We start from the raw sequence: 18,885 nt of genomic DNA, 5'->3' as shown, positions 1-18,885 counted from the left end.
TAAATATAAAAAACAATTTTTTTTATGAAAAAATTATCTTTTCTCAAATAAGATAAGAAATGTAAATTCACATTATTAAAAGCACAAAAATTAGTATCATTTATAGAAAGAAAAAAAAATATTTAAATACAATAGAAAATATGAACATTGATGTATCTGAAGTATAAAAAAGATAAATATCTATTTTTAAATTTAAATTAAAAACACCCTAATCTTCTTATTCACATACATATAAATTACTGATATGAATTATTAATATTTAAAAGAGTAAGTATGATTTAAATTAATAATAATTACCTATTTTTTTTAATTTATTATATAATAATTTGAATCAAAATTTCAAATTTTATATTTAACAACAAACATGTAATATTTTTAATATTTTACTATTTTATGTTAACATAATTTTAAAATAATAAATAATTATTACTACTCATAATTATATTTTACATTATTTTTTAATAACACTGATAAATTCAAATTAAATATCAGTATTCATTAAGAATAACACTTAGTCTTTTTAAAAGAATATTTTAACAATTATAAATTTTATATATGTTTTTTATTTTTTTTTATTAAATGTTCAGTTTGTTTTGTAAAATTTATTTATTTTCTGTTTTTATTTAAAAAAGAAATATCAAAATTTGACATTTTTTCTGTTTTTATTCTTGCTGTTGAGGCTGTAACACCAGGAAAAAAATATATTGGAAATGATTTATTTAGATAATTATAAAAAGGAAAATCTGATAATTGACTAAAATATCTTCGAATTCATCAATCCAGTTTTCCCTAAAATGTCTAATGCAATGATGGTAAAAACTGAATGATATGTTACATTGCAAGTTATACCAAACTGTGCCACATATTCTGGTTTAGTACCATCTGTTTCTAAACTCACATACTATACCATATTACGAAGTGAACTTTAAGCCTAACTCAACCCCATAAAACCGGCTCATTAGGTTGAGGTTTGCACCCACTTATATACAATGAAAGGCTTTAATCTCTAGTCGATGTGGGATCTCCAACACCCCCGTCACGCCGAGACTGCCAACTCGTGCGTGGGACTATATATTATGGGTGGTCCGATAGCGACCCGATAGCGGGTGGCCTGATAAGCCCAACAAATACTCGCTAAGATAGACTCGAAATGGCTTTGATACCATATTAAAGTTAATGAAGATGAATATTACTTGTCTGATGTGGTGCATCAAATGGAGCGCACATAATCTCACGAAATCGCAATAGAGAAAGGGAGGTTCTGATGAACCCTAATTGCAAATGAAAAAGAGATAATGACTTAAGCATAAAAGAGAGAAAAACAGAGAAAAGAAAATACAAAAGAAATTCTTATTTACTTGTACATTAGAGAGTAAAATACATGGTGTATATATAAGAAAAAGACTAAGACCTAGCTGAAACAGAAAATGAAAGTTGGGTCAAACAAACAAAACTCAATAACTTAAAACAAAAAAACTAAATATGTTAATACAAACCAAGCCCCAAGAGACTACTTGAGACAATTAAGGATTTGTAAAGGTGACATACCAATCCAAAAGACTCCCTTGAGCAACAAAGTCGGGATGTTGCTCCATATAAATTTCTTCATGCAAATCCCCATTAAGAAAGACATTGTTAACATCAAGAGGATCACAAATAAAAGGAATATTGACTTGATTAGATGGAGATACAAGAGGAGAAGGTTAATGGTACCAACACCATGTGATATGACCCTAGATCCATTGACCATGGTAACTAAAGGTAAATAACCCGTAGTAGATATGTAGGAACTAAAATGAAATAACACGTAAAATTGGAAGGGAATTGAATTCACTACCAATTGAAATGAACATTAGGCATTTTATAGCCTTTTACACGTACTGAAACAAAACAGAAAAACCACTTTTCATGGCAAGTTACAAGGAAATTCAAAAGCAACTAATCCTAGAAAATAGGGAACCCATAAGACTAGGGATTTATTGAGAACGTGAATAAAATAAATAACTAATTTTGACTATCATTCCCTCCCTTAAGCTAATGCATCTGCATTGAGCTTAAATTTTAGCTGCATCAATTACTCCAAGCATTCCACGGAGCTTCACAAATTGCTCCAATTTGAGAGGCTTTGTCATTATGTCAACAATCTGTTCTTCAGAGCTACAAAAACTCAGCTTCACAACTCCATCATTTACCAAGTCTCGGAGAAAATGAAATCTTTCTCCAATGTGCTTGCTTCGTCCATGAAAAACAGAATTTTTGGACAACTGAATTGTAAAGTTGTTGTCACAATTAATTTTCGTGCTTCCTCTTTCTTCAACTCCAAGTTGCTCCAATATTCTCCTAAGCCAAATACATTGACAAGCACAAAGTGCAACAACAATGTATTAAGCTTCTGTAGTTGATAGGCTCACTACTGGTTGCTTTTTCGAAGCCCATGAAATTGCTCTGGACCCCATAATGAAAGCAAAACCTGATGTGCTCTTCCGGTCATCCAAATCTCCAGCATAGTTGCTATCTGTATAAGATACGAGACCTGCGTTTCTTCTGCCTCTTTTGTAGAGTATGCCAAAATCAGTGGTTCCTTGTATATACCTTAAAATTCTTTTTGCTGCAAGCCAATGAGATGACTTTGGATTTGCCATGAACCTACTAATCAAGCTTACTCCATACATTAGATCTGGTCGAGTGGTTGTGAGGTACATGAGGCTTCCAACTGCTTGTTTAAACATGGTGGTATCTATTCCATCTCCTGCCTCATCTTTTGATAGTCTTATTCCGGGAATGATAAGATTCTTCACGGAATTGCTGCTCCCCATGCCGAATCTTTCTAGAATTTCTTGAGCATATCTTATTTGGCAAATAAATATTCCAGCTTCATTCTGTATAACTTCAATTCCCAAAAAGTATCTCATCATTCCCAAGTCAGACATATCAAATTCTCTCATCATTGAGCTTTTGAATTTATCACACATACTCTTATTGCCTACAGTAAAGATGAGATCATCTACATAAAGACTAACAATAAGTATGTTACCTCCTTCTTTCTTGGTAAATAAGGTGTGTTCGCTGGAACATTTTTCAAACCCTTCACGTATAAAATAAGCTTCTATTTTGCAGTACCAAGCCCTTGGCGCCTGTTTAAGGTTATACAATGCCTTCTTCAATCTGTAAACCTTGTCTTCTTTTCCCTTTTGCTACCACATCCATTGTCATGTCATTCCCCAATTTCACAGTTTGACAAATACCTTCTTCTAAATTAGAGAACCAACCTTTGTTTCCTGTCATGTGATTGCTACATCCTGAATCCAAGAACCAGACCTCCTCTTGTCCTGTATGGTGCAGATCCATGTGTGACATCAACAAAAGTTCTTCTTCTTCTTCCATCTCTGCATAGTTTGCCTTTTTCTCCCATTCTGGACATTCATATTGAAAATGTCCAAGCTTATGACACTTGAAGCATTCAATAATTGCTTTGTTTAGGGCCCATGTTTCACGTCCTCTTCCTCTTCCACCTCTAAAGAAGGCTCTTCATCCTCTTCCTCTTCCAAATCTGTCATCATGAGCAACTTTCAACACCTGCTCCTCCACTTGATGTTCCTGCATCCTTTATTCATGAACAATAAGACTTCCATGGAGTTCATCAATGGTTAAGATGCTTAAATCATTTGACTCCTCTATCGAACATACAACATAATTGAATTTAGAAGTCAATGATCTAAGTATCTTACTGACCACCGTGCTTTGCTCCATGTTTTCACCATTTGATTTCATCTTGTTCACCACACTGAGGGTTCTTCCTAGAAAGCTATCCACCTTCTCTCCTTCTTTCATAGCAAGCAACTCAAATTCTTTTCTCAGAGCTTGAAGTTGTGCCCTCTTTACCTTTGTGGAACCTTGGTACTTTTGTCGCATCGACACCCAGATTGCCTTCGATGTCCCTTTGTCAAGAATTGTTTCCAGAATTTCTCTATCAATAATCTAGAATAAAAAATTCTTAACCTTCAAATCCTTGAGCTTGGCTTCCTCCACGCTTTTTCTCTGTGCTTCACTCGTTGTCGTGGTTCCAATCGCTGGCTCCGATATTCCTTCGTCTACAAGACTCCACATCTCTTTACTTCTCAGAAAGTTTTCCATCATCATTGACCAATGATCATAATGACCGTCAAATTTTGGAATAACTGGTTGCATGAACTTTTCTGACGTTTTGTTTGTAGACTCACACACACTCACACACTTTTCACTCTGAATCAGGCTCCTTGCGGAGCTCTGATACCAAATGTAGGAACTAAAATGAAATAACACGTAAAATTGGAAGGGAATTGAATTCACTACTAATTGAAATGAACATTAGGAATTTTATAACCTTTTACACGTACTGAAGCAAGACAAAAAAACCACTTTTCATGGCAAGTTACAAGGAAATTCAAAAGCAACTAATCCTAGAAAACAGGGAACCCATAAGACTAGGGATTTATTGAGAACGTGAATAAAATAAATAACTAATTTTGACTATCAAGATAGGGAAGAGAAAAATAGATTTGTTACCAGTAACAAGATCTATGGCACCTAAGTCTAAAACCCAAGGGCCAAGGGAAGTTGAATGAGTGAGGCCCACAAAAGATGTACCTGTAGAGATTTGACGATACTTATACCATTTGAGAAATTAATTGAAAATAACATGTTGTTCTGGTGTATGAGATGAAGGAGGATCTACAATAGACATTTGGGATGGAGGAGTTTAAAAAAGAGACAGTGATAGCAGAGAAGAAATCATAGATGACAAGGGCAAATCCTGTCGTCTGCTAAATGGCGACAACGACTATGATTGTGATGGCGAGGGAGGCTCTAGTGAGGTTCTATCGACGACTTGAAGACTAACCAGTGAAGTTTTGGTGACGACTTCGATAAAATTTTGGCGACAACTCCAACAAAGTTCTGTAAAAATAAAAGAAAAAAGAAATAGGACAAAACACTTATGTATATTAAACTTGTAGAGTTATGTTTATATAAAGAAAAAAAAAATACAAGATAAGCCCATTAAATAAAAATATCTGACAATATCTTTAATATTTAACAATGTCTAATAATATCTAACAAATAACAAATTTTCGGGTTTTTGACCATGATGTGGTTTTTTTTTGTTTTTACCAAAATGGGGTCCATTTTAAAAAAATTACAAATTTAGGCAAGTCGTGCCAATTCGACACGACTTCATATGCACAAATCGTTCCAATTAGACACGACTCTGCCATGTCATACTGAAGTCGTGTCAACTTGGCACGACTTCTGCCCTGTCATACTGAAGTCGTGTTAACTTGGCACGACTTCTGCCATGTCATAATTTTTTTTTTTAATTTTATTGTTTATATATTGGGTAGTAAGTTATGTAATGTTAAAAATTATTTTGATACATAACTTTCTAAGAGTGTTAGTTTTAAGGAACAAAAAATTGGATAATCGTGTATGGATCATGTTTGAATTAAATGAATAAATACATAGATAAAGAAAATGAATGTTCTAAGAGTGTTATGAATGAATAAATACATAGATAAAGAAAATGAGGAAATTAATAATCAAACTTGAATTGAATTTTATTATTAAGCTTGTTTGTGCGGACAATTGCTTCTATTGTGACCTTCCGTTCTACAATATGAACATTTTTTTGGCTTATTTGGAATTGAATAATCCATTTCGTTACAATTGCGTTGAGTGTTAGGTCTTCCTGATTGATGTCGACGCATGATGGGGTCAGGTAAGAAATTTGGTCCCGTGTAAGTAGACAAATAATATAGTCTGCACAATATTTTAAAGGCTTATGCGGTCCAATTTAATCCAGTTCGAAATCAGGATTATTGGTCTACTTTAAAAAAAAATGACGTGGCAGAAGTCGTGCCAAGTTGGCACGACTTCAATATGACATGGCAGAATCGTGTCTAATTGGGACGATTTGTGTATATGAAGTCGTGTCGAATTGACACGATTTGCCTAAATTTGTAATTTTTTTAAACGGACCCCATTTTGGTAAAAACAAAAAAAAATAACCCCATCATGGTTAAAAACTCCAAATTTTCACTAAGAATATTTTATTATTACACTACAACAAAATTATTAAATAAAATTTAAGTTAAGAGAAAAAAAAATTATCAGTTATTGACTAAATTGAATATTATTTTATAAATTTAAAAAATTATTGATATTTAAAGTAACTTTTAATATTAGATAAAAATTATAAATTAATTTCTAAATTATTATTTAACTAACTTATTAGTATCTAAATTTGTATTAATAATAAAAATTAGATAAATAATTTGGTAATTTATAAAATAATATATAATTTTTAATTAATTTTAGTAACTAATTACTTTTTTTTCTAAAATTACTTTTAATTAATAATTATTTTTATATTATTATTATTATTATAATATTACAACGATGCATTTAAATTGTGTTTTACTATTTTTCAGGTTACGCTAAATTGTATTTATGTTAAAAATACACATTTACTTTATAATTAACAGAGTGAAATTTACTCCATTTTACTTTTTAAATGTTCACTTTTGTTCTTATGGACACATCTCATTTATAATTTTAGTAAAGTATACTCTCTTCCCTTCTTTTATTTAAAATTATTATATTAATTAAAATAAAAAAATTAACATTTTAAATATAAAAGACAAAGTATTTTTATAAAAAAATTAACTTTTTGCAAGTAAGATAAGAAATGTAAATTCATATCATTAAAAGCACAAAAATTAGTATCATTTATAGAAAAGACAAAAAAATATTTAAATACAATAGCAAATATGAATATTGATGTATCTGAAGTATAAAAAAGATAAATATCTATTTTTAAATTAAAAATAAAAATATCCTAATCTTCTTATTCACATACATTTAAATTACTGATATGAATTATTAATATTTAAAAGAGTAAGTATGATTTAAATTAAATTACCTATTTTTTAATTTATTATATAATAATTTAAATCAAAATTTCAAATTTTATATTTAACAACAAAGATGAAATATTTTATTATTTTATGTTAACATAATTTTAAAATAATAAATAATTATTACTACTCATAATTATATTTTATATTATTTTTTAATAATACTAATAAATTCAAATTAAATATCAGTATTCACTAAGAATAACACTTAGTCTTTTTAAAAAGATATTTTAACAATTATAAATTTTATATATGTTTTTAAATTGTTTTTTTATTAAATGATTAGATTTTTTTGTAAAATTTATTTATTTTCTATTTTATTTAAAAAAGAAAGATCAAAATTTGACATTTTTTCTGTTTTTATTCTTGCTGTTGAGGCTGTAACCAGGGAAAAAATATCTTGGAAATGATTTATTTAGATAATTAAGAAAAGGAAAATCTGAGAAAAAAAACTTCATCCCTCAGCCACTAAAACATAAATTTATAATGTGACACTTTATTACTAAATTAAATTTAAATATTTTATAAACTGTTTCATTTGAAGTTGAACACTTTTGTGACACACAGAAGTGGTGACTGGCTGGGGTGGTACCACTTGGCATTGCCCAGTAGAAATCAGAACAAAAACATTTTTCATGCATTTTCATAAATTTGTAAAGATGACACTTATTTTCAAAATGAACTATATTAAAATTAAATACATATATATCTTATGAAAAATAATATTTTGTACTTTTAAAAGAATCATGTTATAATCATGTTTAGATTTTTAATAAATTAAAAAATATGAGGAAATTCTTTTTCATGTAAATTCTATAAGAAAAAAAGTCTCTTCCTACTTTTTTTTCCAAACAGTCTTTTTCCATTATTTAATTTCCGTTTACATCATATATATATATATAAATTAGTTTAACTTATTCATGTTACATAGAATTTGATAATTTTTAAATATTTATCATAAAAAATATTATAAGTAATAAATTATTAATATCTTTTTTTAATATAATTGCAGTAAATAATTAACTTAAGAGCTTGTTTTACATATTAAAAATTTGCTTGCATGTTATATTTTATAAACTAATTTATCAATATAAAAACACTAAAAACGTGTTAGCAAATGACATTAATTAACCACCGTACAATCATACAAGTTGAATTTCTGTGTAGAATTATTATAAAAAAGTTATGCAAGAATAATACATGTAAGAAGGATAAAAAAAAAAACTCACAAAGAAACAATTTTTTAAAAAAAAATTTACTTAATGGATACAATTTGAAAAATAACTCAAATATATGAAACAAAATCTTGAAATAATTGGATAAAATATCATTCAAATTAACATCAATGTTTTACAATCTACTTATACCCTTATAATTTATTCTCTGTATATTACTTTTTAATATTATAATGTTTAATTATTGTAATCTGATTTTTTTTCAATAATCAGAAATAATAATTTCATTTCCAAAAACAAAAAAAATAAGAACACCAAATATATTTTTATTTTAGAATTATTCACGGTAACATTAAAAAGTTATACATAGTATAAGAAAATAATTAGTACCATTCTCTTTTTATTTTTCTTACACACTTTAAAAGTCATATAAAATAATTATACACAATTTAAGATATAAAATAGTCCTTATGCAATATATTAAATATTTTGTTAGTAATATTTTTTTCTATCTATAATCATAAAATGAAATTATTTGCAAATATTTTTCAAATTAATGTTTTATAATAAAACAATAATGATTTAAGAAAGACAATATCAAATTTATTGTTCACAACTTATTATATGTAATTATTTATTTGATTTTTTTTATAAGAATATGATTTATTTTGATTTTTTGTTATAAGAATATGATTTATTCGAGTGTTAGGGATAATATTAAAAAAATAAAAATAAAAGAAATAACCATAACACTAGCCATGAATAAGGAATAAATATGGAATACAACTCAAGCACAGAAATATAGAATACAAGTCTGAGCACAGAAACACAAACAAACACAATCCATAAATCAGAGAACAACAAGGAAAGAAACATTTGGTAAACAAGGAGAACCCAGAATCTAACAATTTTCACTTAGACTCTCCTTTCTCAATTTCAGTTTTGTTGCCTTCGAATCGGAGTTCTTTCCTTCTTGATCTATACCCATTATTCCCAAGTGTTTGATTCTCTGTATTGCCTCTCATTCCTCTGATTTTGTGTTTTCAAATCAAAAAGAGGTTTTGGGATTTGGATTAGGTTTTCTTTGGTGAGGTATTTCGTTGGGTATGTGGGTTTATTTTTTAGGGTTTCATTGGATCGTAACTGGGGCCCTAAGCTTCCCGAGTGATTAGGGTTCACCGGTTGCGTGAAATGGGCATGAACTCTCATCTCGTCAGGAGGTCATATTGTACTGTTGAGCATTTGTGTGTGGGGACTCTTTAAGAAGCATTTGTATTTAGAGACAGACTACTAAAGATGTTAACATTGCTTTTTTGAGCATTATCTACTATTAGTAATTGTGAATGAGTGATCAAGTGCAAAGTCATCTGTTCTTCATTGGTGTTTTCTGTTGTCTTTGGTGGTATGGTGGCTCACAAGAGTAGAGTATTGGATTTCAGACAATTTATTCGGTTTTGAAACAGTTGAAGCAAATATTTAGTTGGTTTGGTTGCTCTAAGTGAATGTTTTAGTGAAGGTTCATGGAGAAATTTTAAAACTTGAAATGAATGTGGTGACATGGTGCATGAGCATAGTTGCTGGTTTGTTCCCTCCCTGGAACAGTGTTACTGGATTCTAGCAGTCTCACACCTAGAATTTTACATTAGGCTTTTATGCAATGTCGCGCTGTTTTTCATTTCCACCACCAGGATATATAAAGAAGGCTAGAACAGATGGAGTGGATTTGTTAAGAAAGGTAAATTCAATTGACATCCATTCATTCAAAGTGCATTGTTACACGTCCATTTTTAGATAAAGTGACAGACTTCACCCAATTCTTATTGTTGTCATTCTTCCAATTCATGTCCTTGACAATTTTATATATTTGTTTTATACTAAGCCATAAAGATTTCGTTCCAGGTTAGAATGTTGAGTCTATGGATTTTTTACTTGATTTGTTGGAGAAAACATTGCCAGGGAATAATATTGAATAATTAAATGTAATAATTAACTTTGGATTTGATGTTGTTACTTGACACCTTAGGTATTGTAGCAAAAGAGATAGTATTGGTGGAGATTGTTCATATATATTTGTGTTTTGAAGATTCCTCTAATGTACTTTGTAATACTTGCTGATTTTTTTGAAACCAACATCTTTGAATTTCCTTGATCTTGTCAGTCATAGATGACCTTGAAAATATGTAATACTTTCAGATTTTTTATTGTCTTTTCTCTCTCTGCGAATTTTAACTGATTTAATAATCATCCGTGAACCCTTTATTGAATGGTGGTAGATTATCTGCTATAAGTCAATAACTGAAAATTTTGTTTTGTAATCACATCATATTGGTGAAATTGTGCTACATTTCTTTCCTCAAACATGTAAAAAGGGCCAAGTTTATTTTGTGGCGAAGCAAGAGGTTGCTATAATGATGTGATCAAGGTTGGAGATTTATTTGTATATTGTTCTTGCATACATTCTTTGTTACCTCAATTTATGTGCCCCTTAGTTCATGCTTTGTTTACCTTGATTAGATTAAAAAGGTACTTCAAATTTAGGGCCAACTATGATTTTCCTGTGAAATCATCATATATGTTATGGATGCCAGTAACTTCAGGTTTATTCTTATGCTTGAAAGGAATGTTAGTTAATGTTTTTGTCAAGTATCTGCTTTGAATTCTCAATTTGCTTGACAATAATGCCAATCAATTTTCTCCATTAATTTCAAATGTAAACATATCATTCTTCTTGTCATGTTTTAACTTCTGTTCCCCTCCCCTCATGCCTCTGTTTTCTTGCTGGACTGGACTTCCACCTACCCAATGGTTTCTGATTATCTGGTGAGACTATGGCTAGTGGCCTTAATTCTCTTTTTATTTGTTTCTACTTTTTATTGGATTCTGTTGGTAGTAGCATCTCCCATAGGTAGCTGAGCTTTCCCATAAGCCGGGATTTGAAATTTTTGAGGTAAAATTGAAAATAATATAGAAACAACCATTTTTTGATGACGAGTTTGAGGATGGAGGCTGAAGCTATGTAGATCAGCTAGATTTATTGCATTGGATGATTCATTTAAGGGAGTAACTTATGCAGGGGATTTACTTAGTTGTTTTAAGTATGATTAATCCTATAAGGTATTAAATGATAGGTATTCTTCTTTACATTGTTATTTTTTCCTGTATTTCGAGTTTTACACAGTTGCGCCTGACTGTCAGTTTCAATTGTCATAGCTACACTTAGAGTTGCTATAGGGATTGATATCATTTGCTTCTAAGTTTTTCAGTTATTGTATGGTAGTTACAACTGGTAATGTCAATCTGCAATACCTAGCCTGGGAGCAACAAGATCAGTTGCTGTTTCTCCTAAGCCTTTGGTGTATTTCATGATAGGAACTGACTTGAACTACTTAATTTGAATTGGATATTGCAACTTATAGTTTAATTGGAGTTCCATCTGTGTGCAAGTTTTTGATTTGGAGTGCCTCTAGAAAACTGTATTCTAGGATTGTTTTTCTTTTAAATCAAAAGAATAATCTTTATAATAATTTTAGATACTGAATAAGGATTTGTATTCCTTGAATGAATATTGGCTTTAGATTATTTGTACTGTAGAGAAGTTAAATTTAAAATAATACTTTCCTTTAGTTACTGCAAATTAGCAAGAGAATTATTTTCAGTAATTCCTTCCATCTGTTATTGAAACCTCAACTGACCTCCCTACCATAGAGGAAGGTTGTGAAATAAAGTTGGGAAAAATACAGGGAATATAATGTGCAGTTTTTCAAGTTGGTATCTGTACATTATGGGGGACATTTGTATGGATTTTGGTATGGGATGGTGGTTTAAGTGGTTCACTATTTGTATGTTCAGAGAATTGCAAGTTTCTCCTCCTTTACATAGGTCAAACCTATGAGGCTTTGTCCCCATTTTGGTTAGAGAGCCTTTTCAATATCCATTTAGTGCTGATATAAGTTTTGGTGATAAAATTGATTGTTTGTGAGATTTCACATCGATTAAATATATGACCAAATTATAGTATACAAGTGGGTACAAATCTCATCTTACAAGTCAGTTTTATGAGGTTGAGTTAGGCTAAAAGTCTACTTTCTAAGATAGTATCAGAGTCTATCCTGTCAAGGCTTTTGGGCTCAGCGAGCTGCTTTTAGACCACCCACAAATATCTAGTTTTATGCTCGAGACATCTAGTCCTTGATATGAGGGTGTGTGTTGGAGATCTCATATAGATTAGAGATATGACCAATGCAAACCTCACTTTACAAATGCAATGCATTCCTTATTTAAATGATTACATTTCAATGGTTTCATTTAGTTTCTTGTTTTACTAAGCTTTATAATGTATTATATTTGTTAGAATAGGTATTAATAGGTAATTAGCAGTTGTATTGGAAAATTGCTATACGTTGTACCTATGAGTTGTTTATGTATCAGCATTAATTATCTAGATATTCCTGATTTAATTTTCTAAGAGATGATCAATTTCTTAAGTTTTTTTTTATCATATTTTAAGTCTTGGTATAAGAGTGGGGCTCGTTCTACTAGTTTTGCAGTTGTCCACCGCTATCCACCGCTATCACTATCCTTCGCGCTACCATCAGCTGTCGTCGACCATCGTCAGTCGCCCGTCAGCCATCGTTAGTCGGCCATCACCATCTGCTGCTAGCCACCTTTTTGTCATGGAAAGAACTCCGTGTCTTCTTCACAACACTCGCCGAACGTCCTAGTCCTTGTTTCCATTCAACCCTTGTTTCTACGGTTTCAGCTTTGGTTGAGAGACTCCTCTCCCCTTCTCTCTCTCATACTTTTTCTTCACCACTGTTTGCTGCCTTTTATAGTTGGAACTGGCTGTGGAGTGTAGATTTTTGTTGGAATTCTGATTGTTGAATTCGTCTTTCAATGTCTTCTTTTACTCAAAGTTGATACAAACGTCCCCAATGTTTCTTGTGTAAGAGGCCACACTAAAAAATAAATGCTTCTCCTCACATTGTTTTTCTAACCAGACAACAAACATCTTTCAATCTAATAAGGTTGAACCACATTTTTCTAATGAAGAATATCAAGAATATCTTAATTTGAAGCCTGACAGCCAAACACAACCTTTCACTCATCTCCTAAGCTTCTACATGATCACTTGGGTCATCCACATTTATCAAAATGAAAAGGATGATTCTCGAACTTAGCAAATTCCCAGTCTTAGAATGTGAGTCATGTCAATTAGGAAAGCATATTCGGTCTTATTTTCTAAAAAGAATTGAGTCAAGATGCAACTCTGTCTTTTCTATAATTCACTTTGATATTTTGGGTCTAAGTTGAGTTTCATCCTTTGGGTTTCGTTATTTTGTCATTTTTATTGATGAAAATTCTCGTTATACTTGGGTTTACTCAATGAAAGGTTGGTTTGTACTTTTGAATATGTTTGTGTCATTCCTTAATGAAATCAAGAACCAATTTGGCCAAGTGATCAAGATCTTAAGGGGTGATAATGCCAAATAATACTTTTTCTTTGGTTCTTTCACTCTTTTAAACTCACATGGCATTTTACACGCGTCCATCTATCCTCATACACCTCAGCAAAATAATATAGCAGAGAGACAATATAGACACTCGCAGCTTGGTGCCAATGTTCCTGTCCATCACTAGGTGATGCCATTTTTACTGCCTGTTATCTTATTAATAGAATGCCCTATTTTTCTTTGGACAATAAAATTCCACATTCCTTTATGTTTCCAAATCAACCTCTGTTTCACACTTATCCTCCAGTCCGGTTGTGTGAGTTTTTGCACATGGTGTGTCTCCAGGTTTGGATGAACTTTCAGCCCAAGCTATCAAATGTGTCGTTTTAGGATATTTTCATCTTCAAAAAGGGTATCGATGTTTTTCACGTGACACTAAAGGATATTAAATGTTTGCAAGGATCACCTTCTTTGATGAAACTCCTTTCTTCTCTTCCTCCACACAAAATATTAACTCTACCCAACAGGTCTTGGAAAAGAAAAAAACGAAATGTGGTCTCTACCCAATAAGTATTTTCATACATTAGCAATTCATTGGTAACATTAATTTCATCAACACTATGTTGTAGTTGGCTTGTAGAGCATATTTGTGAATCATGTCAATGCTTTCAAAATCAAATTGGAGATTGAACTAGTTAGACCTAATGCAGATTAATAAGTCTAGGGTACCCCTTTTGTAGAGTGAACTGGGATTTAGCTACTTTAAAAGTGAGATAGTTAGTGCGTTTTCCACTCTTTATCTTACATATGTAACCCATTTCAAATTCCAGGTAGACACCTCCTACTTTCTAACTTTAGTAGGGTCACGAGAGTACTCCTGATTAGAATTTCATATGTTCTATGAGGAAATGGACATCTCAATACTATAGTGATTCAAAAGGTCTAGGTAGCGTAAGACAACTAAAAGGCATTTATAACCAATTATAATAAAACTCTTGGATAACTTATAATTTAGAAAATAAAAAATCCTGGGCAAATTAACGAGGAGTGCTAGGAACATATTCTCTAACAGCCTTTGTAACAGTCTCTTCTATTGGTTGATATTTGTTGAAAACTACCAAATGAAAAGAGATTCATTAAATATGATGTGGGACCCACAAAGTCATGTTTTTATGTATAGAATTTGTTCTCATTTGGTAGACTGAATATGGGTTGCTTCTTGAGACTTAGAAGATGAACAAGCAGTTTTCCTTGGTAGCATTTAAGTTTTTTGGTGGTTCATCTATGGGAATATAACTAGATATGCTATATTTTATTTGCCGGAGTTTCTTATCTGCCATTATAATAAGACCTGTCAATTGCACTTCCCCGATCTTTTTATTTTAATACAAGGCATAGATTGCAGAACATCCGTTAAAATTGTCATAGCATATCTTATTTGTAATATGTGCCAAAAGCCAAAAAAGAAATAAAATAAATATCAAAAGGACCAGCATTTGCATCTAAGAATGAAAGTGTTTCTGGTGGGTTTAGTGAATCTAATAATTGGAACTGCTTAATAAGGCATCACAGTGATCTCCTAAAATCTTGAAGACATTGATCTTGTTGTTATTGTCATGGTTTCTTCCTAGGATGTATGTGAGTGTCAACAGACAAGAACCAATTTTTTTTCCTTTGCATGTTTTTACTTTTGATAAATTCTCCTTTCTTCGCTCTTGTTATTGTTATTAATATCTCTTCTCACCATTTACTTGCAGGAGAAGCAGAAAGAGAAAAAACATAAGAAAGATAAGAAGGACAAAGAGAAGAGGGAAAGTAAGGAGAGGAGAGAGAAAGAAGGAAGAGATGGAAAACATAAGGAAAAGAGGGACAAAAAGGAAAAACGCAGAGAGAAGAAAAAAGATAAAAATAAGGATAAGAACAAAGATAGAGATAAAAGTAAAATCAGTTCTACTACAGATGACAAAGGTTTTCCAAGACAATCTGAGGGTCTCAATGCTGGTAATCTCCATCAAGAGGAAATTAAGCTTGATGATAAGAAGGGTATCTTGTTTGAGAACAGACTCACCAAACAGTATTCTGGTAACAATGGGGAGAAGCCAAGAGAAAAAAATCCTCTGGCTAAGAACATGGAATCAAAGTTCCTCTTGGAGCTGGACCGGAGGATTAGGAATGATGATGGAGAAGCTACCAATCAATTGGTTCATAACTTTACTAATGCAAACCATGGAAAAAATGAGGCAGCTGATAGGTTGGTGGCTAAAGGTAGTGAGACCAGGCTTGATGGTAATGAAAAACTCAAGGATAAAGGCCTTGATGTTAAGATTGATGGAAGAGGAGTACAAGCTGAGGTCCGACCTATTGGAAATTCACCAGCTCAGAATTATGCTGGAGGTTTTCATCCTAGAGTTGATGGAATACCCACACTTCTTGGGAAGTATTTTGAAAATAATTTGGAAGCAACAGTTGAAGGCAAAGAAAAGGTTAAGGAAAAGAAAGAGGAAGGTACGGAAAAGACAGAAGAGGAAAAGGTTAAGGAAAAGAAAGATGAAGGAAAGGAAAAGGTTAAGAAAAAAAAGGACGATAAAAGAAGAGATAAAAGGAAAGATAAAGAGAAGGAGAAGAAAGGGCATGGGAAGAACAAAGATAGGGATAAAGAGAAGAAAAAGGAGGAGAAAGCTAAGGAGTCTAGTGAACTTAAAACAACAGAGCAAAATAAATTAAAAGAAAGCAACAAAATTGAACTTAAAGATTCAAATTGTTTCGCACAGCTTTCTAGAGACAGCCAGGAGGATGCTGTTGGTGGGGAAAATCTCAAAAAACGAAAAGATATTGAGTCAAATGGAGTTCCACGTGGTGAGCGTTACTTATGATGAGTTTTGTTCTCAGTTCTACCTAGTGATCCTGTTAAGTTGTGTATAATTTTGTACATAATATTTTTCTGTTGACTGACAAGTTATATATTTCTTTGAAATTTCTTACAGTTGATGACAGTTTGCCCAATAAGTTTCCAAAATTGTCTTCCTCTCATCCATTAACTAAAAATGGAAGGACATTGGAACCTTGGCAAATTTCCATACCAAATGCTTCAGATAGACCACAAGTGACCACCGGTGTTAAGGTAGAAAACAAAGAAGGCAAGAAAAATGAGATTTTTGAAACTCAGTCATTTTCAGTTTCTTCAAAGAAGACTCGCACTGATACTGTGCCAGTTGAGTTTGTAACTGAAGCTTCTGCAAAGCCATCCCATCCAGACTCCAAGTACCTAGGCCAGGTATATTCAGTACCTAAGGTGGATCAGTGGTCTGATTTTGATGATCAAGAATGGCTATTTGACAGAAATGTTTCACCCAAAAGAAAATCTGTGGTGCAATCTTCAGAGGTTGAGGATACACCACAGGTATGGGCCGGAGCTCTGCGCATAGAGTCAGCAGATGTTTTTGCTCTTCCATATGTCATTCCATACTGATAATTATTTAATTGTCACAATAATTACATGTGCACAAGGAACCCTCCAATGACAGTCAGAGCAGGAGGAATTGGGGCATGGGCTAGAAGATACCAATTTTCTTCATTCATTCTTTTGTCACTTGCATACAGGCAGCAAGTATTGAGTGACTGATTGATTGCCTTGATCTTAAACTGCTTGGATGGTGACTAGTGCCTGACTTATTTGTCTTAATTTTTTACTGATTGGAAGAAGAACATCTGTTGCAAGTTGTTGCATGTTCAGGGCATTGCTGCAAACCTAGTTGGGAGTGAAGTTCCTATCTTGTGCATCTTAGTAATTTATGTAGACGACAGTGAGACTCTGTATAGGTTGTGGAGAGGGAGAGGGGATGGGTACAAGGTTGTGCAACTTGTTATTCTATTTGTGCTGAGCTGCTCTTTCTAATCGAGAATCAGAATATTTAAGTGAAACTAGATGTGATCTTTTCAACTCCACCACAATTTTGATTTGTAACATAGAACTCTTATTTACGAAAATATGTATGATAGAGAAGGGAAAAAAAGTATTCGGATTTATTGATTCCTGTAAATTTTATCAGTCATTGAATTATTTTGCTTTAGTGTTCATGATTAAGATTGAATTGAATTACATCATTCAAAAAGATATTATAACATGATGGCCAGTCTTGCTGTTTTACTGTTTTACAATATGTTTGGGATTTTGCTTTAGGCTTGCAACAATTCTAAAGAAAGGATATTGTCACAAGTTGGACCATTTGTTTATGTTTTAGTGCTTAGATTTGCAACATTTTTGAAGGTGGGGATGAATGTTTATAAACACGGCAAGTTTACAGAGTGAATCTATGCATTCAATTATGGAACCTGTCATACATAGTTAAGGAGTAGGAATCTATCTATTCAGTTGGGGTATTCACTTTCTTATCCTAATGAGTAAACCTTGTCATTGCACGCCAATTTTGATTCAAAGATTCAGAAGGAAAAAGAAGCCATAATCCATGCACGGTTAAGTTTATGTCATTCTATGTAAAATGCTGGCAATAATTGATTTTTCCTTTAAGGTACTTAAGGGATTATTCCTATTATTTATATCACCTTACTTTGTATTTGTATATCATGATGTATTGAAGTTCAATGATGAAATGGAAAATAAATATTATAAATAATATAATAATTAAAATAAATCTATACCTATATATAAAGGGGATTCTCCTCTTAACTACTCTTCATTTTTTTCCCATTTTATCCTTATATTAATATTTAATTTTATTATTGTATTATGGTCATTGTGTCATTTTTTTTCCTACAATATTTGGTATACGTAGTGGAGGCGGTTTTGAATTGAAAGAGAGGTGGAAGAGTGGTTTTGAATTGAAAGAGTTGTGGAGGAACAATTATGAATTAGAAGAGGGGTGGATGAGCGGTTTGATTTATTTTCAAAATCTCTTACATTTTATTAATATTTTATTTTATTTCTATTTTATTCTTATTTTTATTATTTTGTAACTGTTTTTTTATATATAATTTTTTTAAAAGAACAGTTAAATATAAAGAGAATTCTCCTAAATAACTATTTTTGGTTATTTTGTAGACAGTTTTGAATTTAATTTTCTATTTGTTGTTTTTCTTTTTGAATCAGCGAGAGCAGTTCTCGATTTGATACAGGACAATTTATCATTTGATTTACACAACAGTTTTCAATTTGATTCAAATAGATTTTTCATTTCCTCATTTCTTACCTTTTTATTCCTTCAATCAACGAAATCTAATGTAAACTCTCATTTTCTCTCTGTTGATGTTGTTCCGTCTCTCTGCGGATGTTGCTTTCAATTTCTCGATTAA

At 31.6% G+C, this 18,885-nt stretch overlaps 1 protein-coding gene across 2 annotated transcripts; it reads left to right on the top strand.

Moving 5' to 3' along the window:
• The first annotated feature begins 8,926 nt into the window (after nucleotides 1–8,926).
• Nucleotides 8,927–17,671, top strand: LOC137806455 (uncharacterized). 2 transcript variants are annotated; one of them, XM_068606593.1, is made up of 3 exons: nucleotides 8,927–9,860; nucleotides 15,333–16,431; nucleotides 16,560–17,671. In XM_068606593.1, the coding sequence occupies exons 1-3, from the start codon at nucleotides 9,783–9,785 to the stop codon at nucleotides 17,042–17,044; spliced, it is 1,662 nt and encodes a 553-aa protein (XP_068462694.1). In that variant the 5' UTR covers nucleotides 8,927–9,782; the 3' UTR covers nucleotides 17,045–17,671. The 2 variants fall into 2 exon arrangements, with proteins under 2 accessions (XP_068462694.1, XP_068462695.1); XM_068606594.1 differs by lacking the exon at nucleotides 8,927–9,860 and adding an exon at nucleotides 10,792–10,945.
• Nucleotides 17,672–18,885: the final 1,214 nt, after the last annotated feature.

The sequence above is a fragment of the Phaseolus vulgaris genome, chromosome 3 (assembly GCF_000499845.2).
Source record: "Phaseolus vulgaris cultivar G19833 chromosome 3, P. vulgaris v2.0, whole genome shotgun sequence".
NCBI classification, from domain to species: domain Eukaryota; kingdom Viridiplantae; phylum Streptophyta; class Magnoliopsida; order Fabales; family Fabaceae; genus Phaseolus; species Phaseolus vulgaris.
Note: the sequence above shows the minus strand (reverse complement) of the source record. Positions and strands in the feature narration are given on the sequence as shown.

Bases quoted from the DNA above. Each gene is read 5' to 3' on its own strand.
- LOC137806455 (XM_068606593.1), top strand. From the start codon at position 9,783: ATGTCGCGCTGTTTTTCATTTCCACCACCAGGATATATAAAGAAGGCT. The intron at 9,861-15,332 runs GTAAATTCAATT...ATTTACTTGCAG, and splicing joins GAGTGGATTTGTTAAGAAAG to GAGAAGCAGAAAGAGAAAAA. The intron at 16,432-16,559 runs GTGAGCGTTACT...AATTTCTTACAG, and splicing joins GTCAAATGGAGTTCCACGTG to TTGATGACAGTTTGCCCAAT.